The sequence below is a fragment of the Gallus gallus genome, chromosome 1 (genome assembly GCF_016699485.2).
Source record: "Gallus gallus isolate bGalGal1 chromosome 1, bGalGal1.mat.broiler.GRCg7b, whole genome shotgun sequence".
Lineage (NCBI taxonomy): Eukaryota > Metazoa > Chordata > Aves > Galliformes > Phasianidae > Gallus > Gallus gallus.
The window spans coordinates 83942143-83965584 of record NC_052532.1 but is presented as its reverse complement, the minus strand read 5'-3'; the positions used below and the strand labels follow the sequence as shown (position 1 = coordinate 83965584).

General features: G+C 40.3%; 1 protein-coding gene across 7 annotated transcripts in view; it reads right to left on the bottom strand.

The window, feature by feature from the left end:
* NME7 (NME/NM23 family member 7) overlaps nt 1-23432 on the bottom strand; it is an 88095-nt gene extending 64663 nt beyond the window's left edge. For 2 of the 7 annotated variants that reach the window (XR_005839401.2, XM_040646693.2), the window contains exons 1-4: nt 23371-23432; nt 6918-7030; nt 6492-6599; nt 3240-3406 (exon numbers count right to left, since the gene is read on the bottom strand). Coding sequence is in view for 3 of the 7 variants with exons in the window: in XM_040646693.2 (XP_040502627.1) it covers nt 3240-3406; nt 6492-6599; nt 6918-6923 (281 nt within the window). In the remaining 4 variants the exon portion in view is untranslated. Of the gene's footprint in view, nt 1-3239; nt 3407-6491; nt 6621-6917; nt 7090-23370 lie in introns of all 7 variants that reach the window. The other 5 variants (XR_005839390.2, XM_025143821.3, XR_005839403.2 and 2 more) reach the window with 3 other exon arrangements.
* Nucleotides 23433-23442: the final 10 nt, after the last annotated feature.

Genomic DNA, 23442 nt, shown 5'->3' with positions numbered 1-23442 from the left:
CAGCTGAGCCTGTGCTTCAGTACTTTGCAGTCCAAACTGAAAATGCTTTAACTCTGTCTTCAGGCCAGGGAAAGCTGATCTCAGGAAAGTATGCTAGCATAATTCATATGGCCCGTAGCCTGACCAACGTCTTTCCCAAGGATTTAATAGCTCCAGTTCATTCTGTGATTTTATCATATGACAGGATGTGCCATGTGCATCACGGCATGTGAAGGTGAGCAATTGTGTGCTAAACCGATGACAAGCATACTTTCACACACTGCATGATATATACCCTGGCTCAAGAAGCTCTCAACTTGCTTACTTACCATGATCACCAAGGGTCAAATCACTGAATAAAATCTCCAGTGAAGTTTAAAAAAAAATTCCTGAAGGAAATGTAATCTATGCTGTCACACAGGCTGTTCAGCACTAAGTGCTAATACTAGAAATAAACAATCCCTTACTTTTCTAATTGCAAGCTTTCCAGTAAAACTCTAGTTCCTAGCAATACATTATGAAACATTGCTTTAAGAAGTAATTTACCTGGAAGACACTAATTAAAAACTGCAATGAGCAAATCTAACAAAACCTTTTATCTAGAATCAGCATATAAACCATAGCATCTTGGTGTGAGCTTTTCAGAAGCGAGTAGGGCAAGAAAGAATAATTCAGGATGCTGAAGACTGTTTGAGATTGCATCACGTAAAACCACAAAAATATATTGCTAATTAAAACTAAAAATAAGACACATGAATGGATCCAGTCTGCAAAGTACTCAAAGTACTTTTTGAAACAGTTTTAGGTCTAGGAACAAAGAATGAAAACTCATCCTGGTTGCTTACATTTTCAGAAGGACTGTTTGACAGTACTCCAACAAGCACAAAAAAAAAGAAGATGGGAGCCAATCAAAGGGATGGTGCACAATTCATGTTGCAGCTATGCTTGTGAGATCTACTTATTTTTAATAATAGGACTGTTGCACGTACAGTAGCTTATGTCTCATAGGGAAAGAGACACTGATTATGTCAGTGACTGAATGCATACGAATAACATACCCAATTTAAAAAGACTATTTCTGATTGAGACAGAGGTTTTCTCATACCATTTTCAAAATCATGGATATTAACTGACTTTGAGTACAGACTACTTAGAAAGTACACATTGCTCAGACAAACATTTGGTTCAGGTTACAACTGCCCAGGATCACAACTGAAGGACTACACAACAGAAGTCGTTTTCTTAAACCAGTGTTTCCTTACATAGTATGCTCTAAGTAAACACGTGCTTACCTACCTGCCTTATTTCCTTACACCAGCCTCTTCTATCGCATCTGTTTCACACCTCATGTAACCAGAGTGACATTTGCTGGCTTTCTTGACAGAAACAAAGGCCTCTAATTCAAAACATTTGATTTTTTTTTTCCCCCTTTTTATGTACATTACTCACTTTCCCTCACAGGTCTTTTCTGAGTTTTGTCTGCATGCATATTCAGCAGCCAAAGAATGTACTTCCAAAGCCGAAATAAACTACAGATTATCCCGTACAGTATAAAGGCAAGGAAAGACAGGAATATTTTTCCTCATGCAACATCCACAAAATTATTAGTAAAATTCCAACTAGAAATTATTTTTAGGAATTAAGTGCTGCAGAAATCTTACTATATATGTTTAACTAATAACTTCTTTAAATACTGTGAGGACCAGGCCGAAAAGACAAACAGTCCCTATGCAGCCATTTTGCACAAGGACTCCTTTACCACAACCCTGTTTGCTCAGTGAAAGCCAGCTTCTGTGAAGAAACTGGATTTTGAGGATCTCTTCCCTGTTTAACACTCCTTTCACTATGCTCCCCAAGGCCATTCTGAATACGTAACATCACTTGCATATCTATGTTATCTTTCAGCTGACATTCCTAAAATGTTTTCCAAATAGCTAATGTCATAAATTCTCTCCTTCCCTTCGTAGAGCACCCCCTCTCCCAGGACCACCTCACTGACACATCTGTGGTGTTGCTAACTACACAGTGTTGCTGTACAAACATATAGCTTTCTCTTATGAGAAAAGTGTGCCATTTTATCACAAGCTATCTTTTCTTATTATAAATGTATCAGCACCAGGGCTTATGCAAGTTTAAGCAGAGCATGAAACACGCAGCAATAAAAAAATTACATTGAGATAAAACCCATAAACAAGACAGATGTAATCTACTCAACGCTCCAGTGAGAAACAGAGAGCAGTATCATATACAGAAGTCCTTCTCTGCCCTCTTTGCTACTCTTCCACCATTCCCAACTCCAGATTGAAGAAAAAGCACCAGAAGTCCTTCTGGAAGCTTCTTGTGGAAACTTATTATGGCAGTCATTTCCAAGGCAATGTTTTCATGAGGTTAAGACAAAGATGCTTGTCAAAGCTTGCAGTTGTTCCAAAGTGTCCAGTTATGCTTCTTCAAAAAGAGTTCAAACTAATGCCTGACAGTGGCAGGGAGCAAGAAACAAACTGGACAGGGCTCACTGCAACACCATGCCTAGGAAAATACTCTGTACTTCTTTAAAAAAAGGCTCATCTTTTCATTGGAAAATACTTACCTTTACTATTAAGTTTGTCTTAATATACAACCCCGTTGGTTCTATTGACATTCCCACTCCACACTTCTCATCCTCATGCGTGCACAGTTTATGAAATGCTGAAAACATTCTCAGATGAAAAACCTCCACAGCAAGAAAAGCAGTGGAAGATAGGAATAGGCCTCTCTCACTCCTGTTCCTACTATTCAGTTACTACTGATAATACAGGGTAGATGTGTTTGGTAAGGTATTCACTTTCTTCACAGTTGCAGAGTGGTAGGAGACAGTTTTGCAAGATTCTGGCCCAGCACCTATTAAGGTTACCCACACCAATACTGCCCTGAGAGAATTCACAAATCACAAGAATAACTACTCCAACCAGCCCTGCAGGGAGTAACAAAGCCCATGTTTTCCTCCACTACCTCTCCTCTTCAGAGAGATCTGGAGGATGCGGAATCAGACACCACAGATAAACTGGCCTTGAAGATGTATCAGGTGGGAGGGATAATGGCGGGTTTGCCCACAAGCAGGGAACTGCTTCCCTCCAGCTATCAGTATGCCAGATGACTCCAAGCCTCATGCAGACTTGTGACTAATTCCTCCTTTTCCCACAGTACAGAATTCTTATCTCATTTCCAGCAAAGAACAACTATCCCAGTCACAAAGGAAGATTTCATAAAACAGGCTTCCTTACCTCTCTTTGCGGCTCCCTAGCTTGCGCGCTGTATATTGATCCCCATAGTCCACTAAGGAAAGATGACGAGAAAACACAGTGATTTTGTTGCCCACAAACAGATCTTCAAGGTGTAAGCTCTCATACTTGGTGCGCTTCAGAAAGGTACGATGGTTCTTCACATCATACTGCAGACAAAAGAAGATTAGAACCTACTACAGCAAGAGATGTAAGCTGTTGGCAAACTCAACATAATTCTTACTTTTCCTTCCGAAATTTCCATACCTCTGAGAAATTGAACCTGATCATTAAATTGATTTAACTCTTAACCCTTTGAACTTGCACGTGCACCAGGAATGCTTAGAAGATGAAACCACACATTTATTCTGTTTAAATAGTCTCAGGGTGATGGCTGTCTTTGCAGTTTTTATTTTATTACTTGCTCATGCTAATTCCAACTATGATAAATGGTTCACGTCCCTAGTGGATATCTCTGCCCAGTCTCAATGAGAATTCCCCCTAGCAGGCCTATGCTGTTTCACAGGCCAACGGCTTGAAGCAGTAGTAACCATAATACACACTGTGGCAGGTCTCCTCTTCAGGGCATTGTTCCAGTGATACTATGCTTTATTTGACTGCATAAAACTCTGAATTAGGGATGGATGGATGGCTGCAGCACTACATTGAGAAGTTCTCACTGCCTAGAGCTTCAAGCTCAAAAGCCTGTCAAGACGATTCAGCTATGTATCAACATTCTGAGCAAGAAGGAAGACATTAATGCACAGTTTCCTGGGTGGACTGCTAAAGCACAAAAGACAACCTCAGGAACAGTTTCTTCTCTACTACAGGTAAATATTACAGATCCCTTCCGTTTCTTGGAGAAACAGAATCTTAGGAAAAGTCCTCTTCAGGCCAAACTTTTACTTTGATACCTCCTTCTATAAGCAGGATTCCATACTAAAAATGTCCTTAGCCCTCACCTATATGCTCCAACTCAGTGTTCTTCAGTTTCAAGAAGAGTCCTATTAACTGAATCAAGAATTAAGATATTCAGAATTTTAATGCTTAATATCTCAACTAAAAGCTTTATCACACCTTCATTACTTCACAAACAGTTTCTAGAAAGGTACGCTCCCTCTCTTTCTCTCTTCTCAAGCAGAGAATGAAGGGGGAAGAAAAGAGGCATCTATCAGTATTAAGGAATTCTTTAAAGTAGAATTTTGGATCTGTTTAAAATATCTTTTTATAATGCAAATGACAAGTCACAGCAGAAGAAACATAAGATGGTTTTGATTTTTTGTTTGTTTTCTCTCATGTGTATGTACAGGTAAATTATCCACAATAATTCTCTCTAGGAATGTGTCCTTTTTAAAGATTTCTTCTCTATTTTAGGAAATCTCCTCTAGAAAGAGAAGTTGTTCAGATTTAAAAATTCTGCATGAGAGCTATTAACTACGGAAAACTTGTATGGTTGGGGATGTCTCTGTCAAAGTACCCAGTTTAATCAAAAACAGTTGTTCACAGTCCTTGGACAAAAACCTGTGCTGATTTCTAATGGCTGCAAAGCAAGCTGGAAACTTGTCATGTTATTTCCACTGTATTTTTCCTTCATGGGAAGGAGCAAGATATGAAGGAGTAAGAAAGAAATGGAAAGTTGAGAACTTCACATAACATAAACGTTCAGCAGCTCTATTCCACCTGAAGCATGAAGCATGTACAAAGGAGAGCTATCATTGCAGAGGTGGGAAAGGTGATGCGACAGCTCTCTCATAAGCAGAGAGAAACTGGCTCATATCCATTACCTCTCTTCTCCGACAACGCATTAGAGGTAAAGTGAGCAGCTGCCATCTCCTTAGGAAGATACAAAAGATCCAGAAGAATTTTGCAGTATTGAAGAAAGAATCACTAAACTCCAGATAAGTTTTAAAAACCAAAAATCCAGAAGATAATCCTAAATGTAATTTCTGTCTGCAAATTCACCCCCAAACTGATCTTATGATATTCCTTCTGCAGAGACAGTATATGCATTTTTGCTTTTTAAGCAGTTGTATTGATCACACACAGTCCATGCAAACCTCATGGCTGTGTACACACAATTCTATCTTAACCCTGAGAACACAATGACAAAATGTAAGAACCTACCAAGTTATAGGTGTTTGATGCATAAAGCTCTAAAGACAGCTCAAGAACACCTTGAAAGCTCTTGGTTTTGAGACATCCAGGAGAAATGAACAACAATTTTGTCAGCCTACACACAGTTGTGTAGGAAGATTATTACGGCTCCTGACTGATTAGCTTAACTGTCTCTAGGAAAAAAAAGTCCTCACGTTTTGACAACTGTGCACACATATATCATACAAATAACTAACTTAAAAGGGACAACATCACGGTAGAGTTTGTTTAAAGAGACTATCAGTAAAAAGTGCAAAGTGCATCTCCTCACACAGGTGGGTACCATGGTTTCAGTAAACAATAGTTTGGATAAGAAAAGGTAGATTCTGATAGTTCTGTCATTTCTGTGTTTGATGTTTAAGGCAAGAAAATTAAAATATATTGAAATTAATAGATGTGAATATTCAAATTTAGGCTATTCTCAAACCTTTAGATCCTCATTAAAATCTAGAAAAGACTAGTCAAAAAAAAAATCACTCATTCCTAAAGGGGAGCACAAAGCATTGGCTATTTTACTGGATTATAAGTACAAGATTATCTGTACTATATGCTTGTTTTAACCTGCTATCAATAAAAAAAATGGGGATTAGTTAAATGTAATACAAATCAGAAAGGTCTTTGCAAGCACCAATAATGGAAAAATTTGGATTCCTCTCTCAGAAACATCCTTCCTTGTATTAAAACCAAATTAGTTTACTGTTTCCTCCACTTTGATAGAAGTTGTTTACAGTTGATGCTTCAGAGACTTCTAGAATTCTGACTGAAACTTAGTCTTGTTAGGGATCACCTTCAATTTGTGTTTCTCATGCAGTAGGTTGACGCTGCTGAGTTCCAGTGCTTAAATCCAAGAGGAGATTAAATGAAAACAGACCTCTGAAAATGAAACTTTCCAAGCTTAAGACAAAAATCATTAACATGGAAGCTCTCATGGAAGCTCCACTGTAAGCTAGCACATTTGCTTTACTTCTAGTTTGAGAAATAGAGAGAATTACGTCTTTAAACTACAACTTAATTATCTGGAAAAATAATTGGCAGTGGTTTTCCATTTTATAAACAGTTTAATTGATTATTATATTTTAATTACAGACTTTTAATTCTTACCATTTCAACTGACCCATCTTTTGGATAATACAGAAGCTCATAACGCCGAAAGAGTGAAGCATTTGGGTCATACCATTCAGCAGTGAAAGCGAATCTGTCATCTTGACTCTGCAAAAACAAAATGGAAAGCTACTGAAGTAATCACACATGTAATAAATAAAATGTACAATTTCCTTGCATTTGTTATCAGAAAAAATAAAGATTATTGAATGCACTTGCATGCCCTGCATATCATCATTTACTTAATACAGCTGGTGACATCTTTTCACTTGTTACGTATCACCTTTTAAGTATGATAAAAACAATGTGGCAGTTTTCCAGCAAATCTCAAAACTTATTCTGATTCCACCAGCCATGAAATCTGCACTTTTGTAGTAGATCTTGGGAGACTTAACTTTGTGACATTGAGTCTGGGATTAGACTTACTTTCATTTGTTGAAAAAGTGTAGTTGTTCCCAATTAAAATATTGAATTTTGACGTGTTTCCCACACAGCTCACAGGAAAACCACTTTCTTCCTGAGCAGTGACATCTGAACTTCTGTTAATGTTGAGATAAACAGAACTGAGGACAGTAGTTTTGATTCATGAGTTAACTTCCTGAAATGTACACAAAGCATAAACAGCCTGAATGCATTTACAACTTATTTTCTGCTCTTAAGTGTGCCTTGAAAGGTAGACTGCAATAATTCTAGACCTGTAGCTACACACTTTGCTCCCCTCTACTCACCCTAGAGGGAAGCAAGCACAAAGGTAATGCAATGCATGTGGATGTGCAGCTCTAGCACCTCTTAGTGGTGTATGTTAGCTATTGATACCACAATAACAGCTATTTCATAGCTGTTAGGTGGAGTTGAAGCCAATTAGGCCTTTATGACATCATATTTTAGAAAACAACTACCAACCAACAGATTTTAGTTGCTTCAAAGACTGCCCACTAAGCAATGGGACAGAATGACTTTGCATGGGCTTCCATTACTATTGAAGTAGGTAAAAAAAACAAATCACTTTTGTGGTGAGTGGAAGTCTATAGAAATTAAAAGATGACAAATCCACAAATCTGTGATCTTGCTTTTGTTGCCAAGTGCATTTTTGCTTCAACATCTTCAGCTTAAAACTGACCTAAGAGTTTGTGCAGGTTATAGTCTGAGCACAAGCAGCAATGGGAAAGAACGTGATAAAGAATAGTTTCAGAATTTTACAATGTGATGAATAATTAGATCCAGGCAGTTATAAGCATTATGCCCTACTGTCAACTCCTATGGTGCCCCTACGCTGCAAAGCAAATACAGGATCCTATCAGAAAGACTTGCCCAGCACCACGTGAAGGCTGCAAAACTCTTATTTCCAAATGTAAAAGTTTGTACAGCAATGAACACAATATTTGCACAAGTTACTTTAGAAGTTATCTCTACAGCAGACACTACAGCCTTTGACATTATTTAAACACATCTTTTAGGCACAGAACAACGCACAAAAATTCCCTGCAGACTTACCCTAGTTTCTGATCCTTAGTTAAGTTAGACATGCTTGAGTTTTCTTTGCTACTGTCATGATTCCAGATAAACGTAAGCCAGAATAAACATGTTCCTATGGCAAATCTCACACTTCAGGTTTTCCACATAGGCCTGTTCTTGACAATAATGAGGGCTAACAGATAATAATGAATGACTAATTTCAACCTTATTCTTAAATACACTCATACTGCTGGAAGACGAGACAAAACATTTGACTGATGAATTTGACCGCCATCTTATGAAGGATGCACGTTACATAGAACCACAGTGAAGCAATAGTCTACTGAAAAGGTTGTCTAAAAAGAAAAGCAGACCTTGTTCCTACAGTACTAACTCCAGAAGAGGACTTTTGATGCAGAAGGCTGCATGAAAGTTCATTTTCTGATATCTTCCTCAATGCCTGAACCTATTGCTTGCTTTATACTTATATACTTCATATTAGCTGACTGACATTCTGTATTATCTCCTTTTAGGATGGCAAGCAAATCCAAGGCAAAAAAGGCTACTTAGTCTTAGAAAACGCCACTGAGTTACCCACTCAACATACAGTAATGGAATCAGTAGGAAAGCTGGAATCGATTGCTATTTTCATAGAACCATAGAATCACAAGGTTGGAAACGACCTACAAGATCATCTAGTCCAACCACCTTCCCATTCCCACTGGTACCACAAGCTACTAAACCATATCTCGTAGCTCCTCATCCAGACACCTCTTGAACACTGTCAGGAACAGTGACTCCACCACATCCCTGGGCAGGCCATTCCAGTGCCTGACCACCCTCTGAGAAAAAAGTTTCTCCTAATGTCTAACCTAACCCTAAGCAGAGGAGGTTTAACCATGTCATGGTTAACCCTAACCAATTAACCATATCTATTTTATACCTGAAAACCATGTAGAGCTACTAGTTTTCTAAAACGATCGTAGCAAAGTCTGTACATCATTTCAGAAAATGGCTGAAACATCAGTTGCTAGTAAAAATCACATCAGTGTGAATTCAAGTAAGAACAAGGCAATCTACGCATCTCATAACAAAAACTTCTCCCTTTCAAACAGTTCCCATTCACTTCCATCTCTATACCCTCATCACAATCACACGCAGTCTTCATGGCTGTGCTATTAAACAAGCAATAAAACTTAATTTCCTTTAGTTTGCACATCAGTGGAAAAAATACCAACATTAGAAAACCCAGAAGTAACTGCCTGCTTTATATTTAGGTACCAGCAGTTTTAAAGTGGCTGCCTTCAGTTCAGGTTTTACAGCCCCTCTTCATTGTGAAAAGCAGCACCAAAAGAAATCGGTGACATCAGGAATTCACCTACTGTGAAGATGAAAAAAAAAATCTTTCTTCCTTCTTTCATGCAGAGAACAACATTTTGATACACATGCAGGCTTAGCTAGCTTAGTTTTTTTACTTTATATATCTATATACGAATGTGCAGTAGAAGTATGGTTTCTATGGCTCTGTGTGTATGAGAAACATTTACTGAAATACAGCTGAATTTAAAAAAAAAATCCAATATTGTACATAGTACTGAAAGTGATGGAAGGAGCAGCAGTTCTCACTAGCATAGGGCTACGTTCTGGAAGCTAAATCAAAGCATTTATGACAAAACCACGCTCATAAAAACCCATGCTGCAGAGGGAAACAGTTTGCCTGGGACATAGCTGCCAATGAAGCCCATAACCAGAAAGGAGAATGCTTAGTAAGCTGAGCAGGAAATGATCTCTTGCTGTATAAAACTCTTAAACTTCCACAGGGCTTCTGTTCAACAGTAAAGCAAAAGTGGAGCTTTCAAAGCTTTTCAGGTGGAGCAACACAGTGATGGAACAGCAGAGTTCTGGCACTAAGGAACTTGCACGTGAAGGTGGAGAAATAATATCCCGCTGATCCAGGCTAGGCACAGCATATTCTGATGTTTCCTGACTGCCACATCGCTTTACTCTTATGGGATGCATGCTTTTATACTCTTCCTCTAGTTTTGACTAGAAATTTCATCCTGGAGCTTTTCTTAAAACGGAGAAAACAAGAAATAAATGCCTAAGTAATCTGTTTTCTACTGGACATATGTACTTTCTGGCTCATCACAATCTAAGAGAAGGGCAGTTGAAATGATTCCGTGTTAATATACAAGTAATAACTTCTTTTAACAAGGAGTATTCCCTTTCATATGACTTTTTCTTATTACACAGATAATTCTAATTCCAATTCTAATTTTCTAATTCCATCAGAAAGCCTGATATTAATATCAGTTAATATTAATATTTTAATATTTTTCTACCCATTTGCTAATTCATGATCTCCAGCTGTAATCTCTCTGATCTCTAATCAAGTAAAAGCAACCACTCACGCTTACAGTAGTTGCCAGCCTGCGATGTTTCATCACCTCTACAGCTTAGTACTCAAGAAAACTTCACGTGGAACTACCAAAATAGTTCTTAGAATTAAAGGAGACCTGAGGTATCTACAAAGTCCACCTTTACATGCTATAAGTAATCTCACTTCTATTGGGGCTTACACATGCTATCAGGAACTTCAACGTGCATGAAGTATTTGACATGGACTCATGGCCTGCTGCCCACATATTTATAAGTTTAGGAGTCACAAATAATATCACTGTTCTAAGTCAGTAGATTTATGTCTGCTGCTCCTTCGATTTTCCCAGTGATTCTGAAATCAGATCAGAAGGAGAATAAAAGGACATGAATCAACTCCCAGAGAAGCAATAAAAAGACTGCATAAACCTCAGCAGAAGCTGAATCAGAGCCAGAAAGATCCATCTCAGTCTCTGCATTCTGCATTTTGTAAAACTCAGTGCTGTCACAGGGAAAGGTGGGCTAAAGCATGGATTTTAATGGTCAAGCTGCTACAAAAAAATGTAATGGGAGCACACTGGACCAGCACAAGAATGATTCTCACATCGAATGGGTATTTCTCCCAATTCATAAAGAAAACTTTCCAGAAAGCCTGACCTGAATCTTCCTAATGTTCTAGCAATAGTTCTAATAGAAAAATGCAACAATCTGTCCCTTCTGTGTCAACCTGGTGGCACTGTCTGACATATTTTGGGTGAACAAGAATATTTTTAATGAAAAATAAGATGGTATCAAAAGTCAAAGATACAAATTATTTCAAAACTTTTCAGGTGACGGTATGAGGCTGAATCCAACATAAGGTAGTCTACTTTTGCACCGGCATGCAGACAGCTTTGCTTTATTTTCAGCTGAACGCTTCTAGGTGTGCCTGCCTATGGAGCTGCAGGTCCGATAGTACACCTGGCTTTACAAGTAGCACCGTGTGTGCTTGTGAATCCAGACAAAACGTGTCACTTCAATTAGCTTTCAAGGTCTCTGCCAGTGGGCTCCGAGTGCTTTTCTTTTATGTAAGGACATCTCAAACGTGACAGCCCCCTGCGGATAAATTCATGGAGCTGAAGGACCAAAAACCAAAACCATTTTAAACAATCAGAATCTCTACAAAAGCGTTATATAAAATGATGAACTTGAAACATCAAACAAGACATGTCAAGCTAAATTAGATTAGAAGATGGCAAAATACTTAATGAGTTGCCTTAGCTCCATTTGTGCAACCAATTTTCATCCAGGAGAGGGGGAGAACGTCATGAAATGTCTTCTGGATTGCTAAGGGAAGGCTGATGGAAGACAGGAAATGGGACTGGGATTTCTCTGCTCCAGCTCTTCATGGACTTCCTGTGCTACCTCAGGCAAGCCAACTTAACCTTGCATGCCTCTCTTCCTCCAACAAAATCTTTACTCTAGGAGGGCATGCCATTCCCTGGGCACTGGTAAATACAGGATACTTGTATCAGAAGAGCTGTAAAGCCATTTTAGTTTACATAAAACAAAGAGTATAACTCCCTATAACGCAATCTATGCCTGAACTGCTACAGCAAGATGCTCCTCAGAGAGCAAAGGAAAAATCAGCAAAATGGGTAGAGTTGCTTTATGACAGACTTGCTGTTTCATTAAACAAGCCTGCCTTCATACCTTCCATGTTCTCTATGCTCTTCGGTTTGATTAAATAAGAAGGCCTGTACACTTCAATAGGTGACAAGATCAAGCAAATACACTTATATATCACTACACTCTGCCTTACTTTAAGGCCACCTGACATTAAAAAATAGCAAGAAATCATGAGAAAGAATGAGACCTGATTTTTTGCATTGGTCCTTCTCACCCCGACCATTTTGAATACAACTTTTCTTCAGCTCAAGTATTAATACAGGCTCAAGCTCACCTGGATTGTCTGAAGGGCAACTAGGGCTGCACACAACAGTGAAGCCTTTCTTTAAAAACGCCTTGGAAGGTTCCCTCCCCATTTCTGTGACACCTGGAGGAACACCATTACACCTCTGTCAAACCCGCCTGACATCTGCCAGTAAATCTCAAACTTACCGGGGGAGAAGCAAGGGCAGAAGATGGGGGTCAGACACACACGTGCACACTGTGATGACATAAGCTTTGTTTTTCTGAGGCAAACAGGTTGAAAGCAGGTATGTAAAAAAAAAATTCTGTTTACACAGTACAAGTAATTATTCATCATCGCTACTTCATTAAAACTGAGATTTCAATTTGTGAATGAAAAAAAAGATGCAAAAAAAGTAAAAAAGAAAGTGCAGAAGTAGCTAAGCTATTAAATGCTAGAGACCATTTTGCAAGAAATGAGAGGTTTCAGACATAGTGGTGGTATTTAACAAACAGCACACCAAGTGGCAGAAAGTGCTCTCATTTTCAGCACTGTAATAACCCTTAAATCCCAAAATAAAACCCCAGCAATGCACGCTTATTAAGTTCTGTTATTCAACCCATCTCTGTCTTCCACAGTTCTTTCAATACAGTATATCTTCCAGGTAAAACTTCAATCCACCACAGTGCATAGATAGAGCTCTCAATTAGCTCTGTCTCTTAAACCTCATTTTCCTCCTCCTCTTTGTTCGTGCTTCTGACATGGGCACCAGTATAGTTTTTAGCACTGGTATAATGTTTTACAACAGCCCCCTCACTGCTCTTGCACCTCCTCCCACTTTCTTAACAGGCTTTTCTTCAGAGAGTCAAAAAGATCACTTCCAAATCGAGAAACATCTGGAAACTGCAATTTCCATGACAGTGCCTTGACTACGGGCAGTTCTCGATCTGAATGTCAAATTCAGAAGTTCACTGGTAAAACTTTGAAAGCATCTTTTTTTTTCCTCCCCTGGGATAAGGCAAATCCTACCTATTGAGAATTCTACATGAATTCTAGACAACTATATGAAGCTAAGTAGAAATGTCATTAAAATACTTAATATCTCTGGAAATCTATTATACAAGTCAAACACAGCTGCATGTACAACATTCACTGCCATAAACAGCTGCTAACTTTCTTTAGTTCCAGTTTCCTAACTCACAATATCGCCAGCGCCCAGCTTCTCAGATGCCTTTTGGACTATATGCTTACATGAGTCTGGCTGCTCGGGCCATCCGCTGTGAAGTAACAGGGTTACATCTGTCTCCGTTCTGACCAAGCGAATCATCTTTGACTGGGATTTTGGTCCAGCAAATGGATTCTGTATGTGCAAGTGTCTTGATGAGCACGGCTCTGGAAGGCTGAAGACGCAAAGTTTTCTTCTCAGATTCAGAAACATGCACAGCTACCTCACAACAAAGTTATCTGGCCCTTCTGTCAATTTACTAAGGAAGAAATCCTCTTTTACTAGATCATGCAGGTACTGCAGGCTTTATATGAAGCATGTAGGCACAATTAGTGAAAGATATTCCCTAGTTTTTTTCCCCATCCTTCACATAAGAGAGTCAAGAACTGAAATCCTCAACATCTAATTCTAACCATCTATAATCACATGCTTTAATTAAAGTACTTAATTACAGGACTCATGTTATCTAATGATGTTGCAATGAGATTTCTCTAAAACACATGCAGGATCCTGTATTGCTATTCCAGAAGTCCAGCAAAACACAAAGTCTGCTGTGGAAGAGTTCCTCATTAAATGCATGAGCCATGATGCACAGTCATATGTACATAGGTCACTCCAAAAGTAATGCCTCCTATTTCTTTCCATGGAAACTACAACAGATACAAAGAGCACAGTAACACTATTTGACAGAGCAAATTCTCAGCTACAAAAATACTATGTTACAGCACAGTCACCACAATTAGCTATGCATTTTCACCAGCAATGAAAAAGAGCCTGCACTGATCAAAATCTGCCACAGTGGAAGTGACCCACTGTTTCACAGCTGCTACAACAGCAACATTGCTAGGGGGAAACACTGCCCATCCAGTCCATGTTTCATTGGCCCAAACAGAGAGGAGTAAGAAGATGCTATATATAGTGGCTGTGGTAGAACAGTCCAGACAAGGTCAGCAATGTGTTCCACCATATTCCAACTGGCATGGGGCCTGACAATATGGTGTTGCAGGAGAAAGGTTGTTTTCTTCACCAGCCTAACTGCAAGTCAGAGCCTTCAGCTTAGTCAGCATTACAATGAAGGGGTCCGAGTTGACAGTTTGTAGGGCTTCTAGGAAATCCAGAAGGAGTGTCCCTTTCCTATCCCAAAAGACAGTGCATACCACTTTACCTGCTGAGGGCTGCATCTTGAACTTCTTGTGCAATTGGGAATTTCTAAGTTGCCACTCCATAGACTGCCATTTTGACTGCAACACGTACTGGAGATACCATGTCTCATCACCGGTAATGATTAGATGCAGGAAACTGTCCCCTTTAGCCTCACATTGGTTCACTAGATCCTGGTGAACAGACAGAACAGTGTCTGCAAGTTTCTGTGTGAGCATTTATTGGACTCATCACAAAACTTGTGCCAGATATTCCAACACTGCCACCATCATTTCCAATGCACTGAAGCCAAGTTCCCTGTTGTAATCTCCCAATTTGCATTGATTAGCTGATAGAGACACTCTTCATTTTGTGGCGTGACAGCTGTGCATGGCTGTCCAGAACATCACTTATCTTTCATACTGCTGTTGCCACTGCTGAAACACATCACCCACCACCTCACTGTGCTCACATCCACTGTCTGATCTCCATAAATACTCAGCAACCATCAGTGAAAGTCAACAGGTGCCATTTTTTTTTTTTCCACGTGGTAGAATTCAATTCCTCACCTCTGCTTCACCCACATTTCCATGCCAGACATTCTGTCAGACTGCTTCTCTGCTGCCATCCATTGCATGGCAACAAAATGTAAGGGAATATTGGTAGGAATGTTCACCTTTTACTGCTGTACCACCTCCATCTGCCTCTGTTGTCATGGATCAACATAACAAAATAGGATGCATTACTTTTGGAGCAGCCCTCAAAAATGCTCTTGGAGTAGTCAGTAGTGCTCTGCAGCACTCCACCAACTCAGGAAGAGTGTGACACTGGTTGTAGGGAAAGCAGAGCTCTTCCCTGACTTGGAAAAGCATCCATTACACAGTTTATCTCATAGACCTGGAAGAGTTGTATACCGACTTGGAACATCTGAGTACACAGCCTAGGTGCTTAGAAAAATATATCACAAGATTCAGAACCAACGCTGCCCTGACCAGCTGCTGAATGCTGGGTCTCTGACACTGGAATGAGGTTAGCATCTGCATGTGACCCCAGAGGGCAACAGGGCTACATATATTTGGAGGTGCTTGTGTGCAAAGCATTACATGGTCTCATCTGCATTGTATGTATACTTTTGAAAGACAAAGCTTGGTCAAAGATTAATGTTGACATTAATACTCACAGGTAGTCTTCCTTTACAGTGACTATTTCTCTGTTAAAAGCTCTTGAAGGAGCTTTTACTACTACTTATTTGTTGGGACTGACAGATGCTTAATTTCCCACAAATCCTTTCTCCATTAAATTTGCAACCCCCAGTAGAAGCTATCTGGAAAATCTCAAGCAGAAAGGTAAAAACTGCAGAAAGCTGCGAGCAACTGGAAGTAAATTCTGAAAGTAAACACCTACAAATACTGAATGAAAGTTCTCAACAGCACTTCAGCCTAACCTAATGCTTACAGCATCCTTAGATTATCTCAGCTCATAATAATCTTCTGAAAATCATTTTTTAAACAAGAACTGATTGTTTGCCTTGGAATCACAGCTAAGGAAGTTTGTGTCCTTCAGCCCAGTGATACCATCAAGCATTAACACCCAGGAGTTTGTGTGAACATTCTAAAGATCACACGTGCTGCATCTACCTCGAACATTTAGAGCACATAACAGTGTGGTAAAGATTTATGAGCCAGTGAAGTAGGCAAACAACTCTGCTGACAGGTTTCTTATTCACTACAGTGGGCACTTAAAGCAAGTACTCTGTCTACACCACTGTTTAACCAACTGTTGAAGTTAAAACACTATTTTTTTTCCTAGATTGTGTCAAATATTAACTCTAATGTAGCTGGACTAAATCCAGGTTTTAGCTAGAACAGATGTCATGGTCATTTATTCTGTATTCTGCTGTTAATTTAGTGACAATTAACGTGAACAGAATTTGTCATGAAATAAAAGCAGCTTCCCATTAGTGAAGCTGTCAAAGAGTAAAAACCTCTGCAGGGTAAAGGAAGCAAAGTGGGTACTTACAATCCTGTTCTTAAACTCTGCCATTTCTAATGGACTTTTACAGGTCAGTTTTATAAATGTTTGGTAATTAAAAAAAAAATGTACTTCTCATCCCAAAGCACAGGACTTTTGTCACCACAGTTTGGAGCAGATGACATTAGTTCCCAGAGATGTGAAAGCCTCTGGTGGATGCAGGCAGTGACTGAAGGGTACATCCAGTCTTGTACACAGTTCTGGTCACGTTGCTTTTCTCCACCTTCACAGCTGTATTTAATGCTCAGCACTTTCAGAAAAAGGATGAAATGGGTTATATAGCCTCCTTTTGTGAAACAGGATAAATCACCACCATTCCTTTCACAGAACAGAAAGATTTGATAATTAAAATATTCAGATTTCTTGTGTAACTCACTACCGTGCTTCTCCAAAACCATGGTAGCCCACTTAGCTCATCCTTATTTTTCACTACTTCATACTCCTCATTGCAATGCAAAAACTGGGCACTGAAAGGAGGAAGAGCAGGGCTGCTGATGCCACCCAGCCTGCCAGCTCCACAGATGCCACCAGCAACCACTGGTAGACCAACAGCTCCCCAGGTGATGGGATGGGTGGCCCAGGGAGGCAGTTAAGTCACTGCCCCTGCAGGTGTTTAGGAAACATTTAGATGTTGTACTAAGGGATACGGTTTAGTGGGGAAATACTGGTAGTAGGTGAACAGTTGGACTGCATGATTTTTTCAAGAAGGCTGTGGATGCCCCATCCCTGGAGGCATTCAAGGCCAGCCTGGATGTGGCTCTGGGCAGCCTGGTCTAGTGGTTGGTGACCCTGCACATGGCAGGAGGGTTGAAACTCAATGATCATTATGGTCATTTTCAACCCAGGCCATTCTATGATTCTATGATTTTAGAGGTTTTTTCCAACCTTGGTGATTCTACAATTCTATAATTCCTGTCTTCTCACCAATGAACTGTGGATTTTCAGTCTGAGAGGCTGCAGCCCAATCAGTTAAGAAGCATGCCATAACAGAGAACAAACACAGTAAGGCCAACATTGTAATTAGGTAACTAGAAAACACACTGCATAACTTAGTCCTGCTCCAGGACCACAACTCCTAGATACTACAGTAGGTGAATGAATATACAGAAAGGATAAAAACAGAAGGGTTACTATGTTTAGTGAAAGACCATACCTTAATATGCATGGCACTCATATAAAACAATCTGCACAAAGCCTCAAGTATCCATGCACACATTTCCTGCTTCCCATCTCTATACCTCTGTATACCTTCTCTTTGTAAGCATGTCAGAATATTCTGCAGAAAAAAGCATGACTTTTTTTAATGAATAAGGCAGTTAGAGAATAACAGGCTCTCAAGACTGCATCTCCAATAGCCACTTATTTGCAAATACAGGAGCACCATCTAGCGTTCAAAGGAAGGATGAACACCTTATTACAACCTCAACTCCTGAGAACGATCGGTACGAAACCACCTATGTTTGCTATCACTCTTAAGTACACTGCCCCAAAGATCAGTGAGCTGATAAAACGAGATTATATAAAACGAGACTAAATTATAAAGCACGGCTCACCACAATCTTGGTGATAAAGTTCTTTCAATGCCAACACCACATGGTGTTAGAGGAGTTTCAGGACCGCCTACTCCAGGACAGCTTGCAAAGGCAACCTCAAGGAGCTAACCTCATACTGGAGGTGCATTTATCTATAGGTATTACTATGAGAGGGGGAAAAACAAAAAGAATTTCTACCTTTTCTATGTTCTCATCTTACCAGGGGATATTCTCGTTACACATTCAAACACTTGCTAGGCTCTCCCTAATAACAGCCTGTAGAACATCTATTCCTCTCAATCTTTATGTTGTCTTTTCCCCCCATTTTGTTGACTGGGACAGAACTCCTGAGTTCCACCCACCAAGAAGCACTCAGGGTGAGATTGGCACCTTGCTTAGGTACCACAGCACACCTAGTTTCTATCTGTGTAAGGACACAGGTGTAGGCAAAATAGCTCAGGAGGATTAGGCCAAGCACAGTTCTTACACCCATGAAATAGTACTTTTAGTGATTATTCACAGTGGCCACAGCTGTAGGTATGCTCATGGAAAAAGCCCCAGGGCTCCAGGCTCACAGCAACAGGTGTTCCTCACAACCTTCATTTTTCAGCAGTCAGCTAATGATTAACAGAGTATCACACCTGGATGCAATCAATCCCTGCAATTTTATTTTTAGGAACTTAGTTAAAACATTTAACTGAACAGCCAAAAATCCTTTTCAGAGACTCACTATTCTCATGGATTAAATGAATAGAAAAAGGCAAAACCTTCTGCTTTTCAGAATTTTGCCACTGGCCAGCAAAACCACCACAGACTATAGAACAAGGCATGCAAGATGGAGCTGAGAAAAGTGAGAGTGACTGCAGCTCACAGCTCCCCAACTGCCAAGATAGGGCCAGCCTTCTCAGAGTCTGAGAGCAAAAAAGCAAAGGATGCAAGCTGAAACACATGAGTTTCCAGTAAGGATCTATTTCTTTCTTCCTTTCACCAAGAGGGTGGATGAACACTGGGACAGGTGGCCCAGGGGAGCAGAATCTCCATCTTTTGAAACATTCAGGACCCACCCAGATGCAGCCTAAAGCAACCTGAGCTGATTAGAACCATTTTGAAAGGGGGTCAGACTGGGTTACCCCAGCAAGACCCTCCCAGCCTAAACAATGATTCCATGTTTTCACTGTCAGTTTGGCTGCTTCTTGCCTAAGGGTCACATCCATCAGAACTTCTGAGTTTCTCCAGATACTACACAGACCTGTGGGCTTCTTATGGTAACCTGATGTGCTTTCAAAATAATTCAAGGCTCGGATACAACATTTTTAAGTATAAGTCTAATCCACATGAAATCTGCTTGGAACAACACTTTAAATAACCACTGACTCTGTCAATAATTTTTTTTTTTTTAAATCACAAACCTTCAATTGGCAACTTTTCTTTATGCTCCTGGCAATGCTTCACTGAGTAACTCCTGAATTTCTTCACTTTCTGACAGTATTGAAAGAAAAAAGAAGTCAAATCCATACAACCAGAATAGATGTGCCAAAGTTATTAAAAACTGCACCTGTAATCTGAAGGATCCTGCGTGACAATTCTGGGTAATAAAGGGAGATTAAAACGGAATTTATCATTATGTAATGCTAGATAACTTCGCCTTTCATGCCATCAGCTACTTCAGACACATCAGTCAGAAGAGCTATCATTGCATCTAAAATTGTTTTTAAGAGATGGCAGCTCCTGCAAGCCACAGCTCAGAGTTGGCTAGAGTAGGAGGCAATTTATTCCATGGATTTTGAATCTGTCAGCTTTATATATGTAGAGTGGTATTTTATATAGTTAAGTCATGTCATAAGGATGGCAGTATCTAACCCAAAATGAGTTCCTGGAGCATTGTTTCCCACTGCTCAATCAGATACATCTCACAGGAAAGTTATATTCTTCTAGCAGTTTTCATTTGGCTCATACAGAGCCAAAAACTGTTATTTTATCAGATATACCTTCTGCCACATTCAGAGCCTACCAGCCCAAGAGAAAACTAGCACTACTAGGAAACATTAGTTCAAAGAGAAGCCACATCATAGTTCTGATACTCATAAGATGACTTACCGTGCAATGCTTTTTACCTTTCCCAATGACTAAATGCTGCAAATGAGAGTTAGCCATTATGTCAGGAAACATGTTTGTGTCATGCCAGCTTATAATGGAAAGACTCCAGCCATTTACTCTGCAGATGAAAAATCAGGGTGGTCACCTGCAGTGAAACTGAGCCTTGTTTCTAGGCCACAAAAGCAAGTAGTGGCAACTATTAAGAAAGTGGTTCTCAAGGGAAGGTTTAGCATCTTTTTCAGGAGGAGTTTTAAAAACTGTATGCTGAAGAGTACACTGAACCTCTCATCTCCAGATATACTCAAGATTGTGGTCAACGTGGCATGATTGCAAGCTCAGGCAACCTACCCCAGGAAAGTCTACTTCACAGATGTTTCCCCGATTTCACAGAAAGAACTAAAGAAGCTGGAAGCTTAAATTCCACTAACCATGTGCTTCCACATCCACAAAATCAAACCCAGATGACATCCTATTAGACTAAGCCACCTGTTCTTTATGTGCAAGATGGAAAGAGATTCTTTGTGAGGCACTCTACAGTCATCAGAGCTGTGGTGGCAAGAATATTTGTATTAAAGAACAGAGGGAAAGAGAAGCATAGAACTGCACCTATGAGCAGCCCGAATGCAATAAGACTCTGTACCTGCATGGCGAGCTCCTTGCACACAGAGGCCATTCTTCTCAGGAGAGTGGTAGATTTCTACATCGGGAATGCTTTTAAGTGACAGAGTGCAACAAACTCACAAATAAAAAGAAACTAATATTTTCAAGATGATGCTCCAATATGCTACCACGTTTTTCTTTCTGTGGCCACAGCATGACTTGTAACAGGAGTTATGTTATTTTCCTGAGCAGATATATACATTACAATTAACACCATCATAATTTACGCTAACTATAAGCGACACAGTGCTACGAGCATGCCAAGCTTTCTACCAGAAAATTAATTACTTACACAATGTAGGTTCATGAGGTTTAATCCCAGCTTGTAGAAAAAAAGTAAATCCATAGGAAGGAGTCATTTATTTTTTAACGCCATCTTTCTGAGAATAAGGTGTTTTAAAAAACACGAGTTGAATCAGATGCTTTAAGTCACAGTTTCAAAATGTATCTATAGCACGATAGAAAGTACAGCAACAACAGCAGAATTGCAAGGTACTAGCTAAAGCAAATGAGGATCTGCTCAAATGCAACAGCCCAGAAATAAAGGAAAGAATATGCTTACCCTTATAAGGCCTCAAGAATGCAGCAACCTCCAGCAAGATACCCTTACATCCACTGCCAACCCTTAAATGAGTTCTGGGAAGGGGTGGATACTGGCTCCACCCTGTCTAGTCAATCAGGTGCACTGCATACACCTGAGCTCCTCTGGGTTGGCCCTGCCTTCCTACCAGGTGCTCAATCACTGCTTCAAGCCATGACTTAGCATTTTGGCTACAGTATCCACTTCTCACATGCTGTATCCCTACCTCACTGGGTAGCATACTGTCCCACATCTGCTTTCCCAACATCTTTCTGCTACCACAGCATTCTTACTATGTTTTAGGAAAACTGGCAGGATGCAGAGTGCATGAGTAGGAAAACTAGCTGCATTGTAGGTAAGGAATTATGAAATGGGATTCAAAAATACATGAAATGCCAGAGAAAATCAAGAGAGTAGTCCATTGTGTTACAGGGGAAGTGAGCAGGCAGAATGCAGAGGAAACTGAAGTACAAAATTTCATCTTACTGCAGCACTCACAGAAGCAGATTACAACCAGAGAGGTAATTTAGCTGGTTTAAACCAGGGCACATAACTACAAAACAAGGAAAGAAAGAAGAGTTTAAAGAAGTTAGTATTGGACATACTCGTGTCAGCACATGAAGTGGTCCCTGATGCACTAAGGACAGCAGCCACAGAAACCTCAACCCACCCGTACTGTTGAGCACTTATTGAGAACAGCCTCAGAGACTGGAGGAGAACAAAGCTGGGACAGCTCACTCAACTGCAGGCTTTGGAAGATAACAGAATGAGTTATTAGAAAATCAATGAGCACCTCTGAAGACAAAATGGTTATGCAATGTAGATAACGTTAATGTGACAAGAAAAAATCCTGTCACGTCCATTTTCCCTTTCAGACACAGTAGCGGGGCTAAGTGAGAAGCCACTGATGTGACACACTTGGCTTTGATAGGACTTCCAACCTAAGTCACCCCACGTTCTGGCAAGTGGAGTGGGGAACTGTGACCTACATTAAAGCACAGTTACAAGCACCATATGCAGAAGTAACTAGGAATGCTTCTCTTGCAAGCTGTGAGTCAACTTCAAGTGAGGTTCCAAAATGTTCTGTCACACACCTGGTTTCATGTCATGTTTCATTTCATTGCCATGCTGGCAAATGAAACAGAGAAGCGCACTTTCAGAATCCAGGCTCACACGAAGCTGGGAGAGACTGCTGGGAGAGACTCTGGTAAACAGAGCTCAACATGATTTTGACCTTCTGAGAAATGGCCTGAAATTCTGTAATCCCATAGAGATGGCTGCAAATTATTACAATGTCAACCAAGAAAATAAATTCATATACCCAGAGAAAAACTAATAGTAAAAAACACAGGGAAAAAACCCTGAAGGTTACAGTGGATCACAGATAGGAGAATGCAGCCAGGAACAGGGGAAAAGAAAGCTCATTTGGCACTGTAAGTAACTGAGACACAAGAAACAAGTATTGTGCTCTGTACAGTGGCAGTGAAACCCCAGCTGGCACATATTATGCAGGTCAGACACCACACTGAGAGAAAATTACAGACGGCAAAAACTAGATCTGAGTGTGCATGAGCAGTGAGCAGGAAAACATCAGGACAAGTGTCTGCAATAAGAGGAAGAAAGAAAATTGTGAAGTGATAACCTTCAAGCTCTGTAGCGAGTAAGCCACAGAAATGGATGCGATTTATACCCATCAAGCACTGAACCAGTAACCTCCTGCAGTAAGGAAAAGAATAAACACAACAGCGACTAATAAAAGTCATAATTAAGTCATGGACCTATGGCAACAGACCACGCAGCCCCTTCTACTGAGTGCCCCCGAAGAGGGACGGCGCCCCGCTGCTTTAGCCCCGAGCGGAGCCCACCCAACCGACCCCATCCCCGGCGCTCACCATGGCGGCGGCCGCCTCGCCTCCCGCGGCCCTGGCAACCGACGCCCCGCCCGGCGCTGGGCGCGAGGCGGT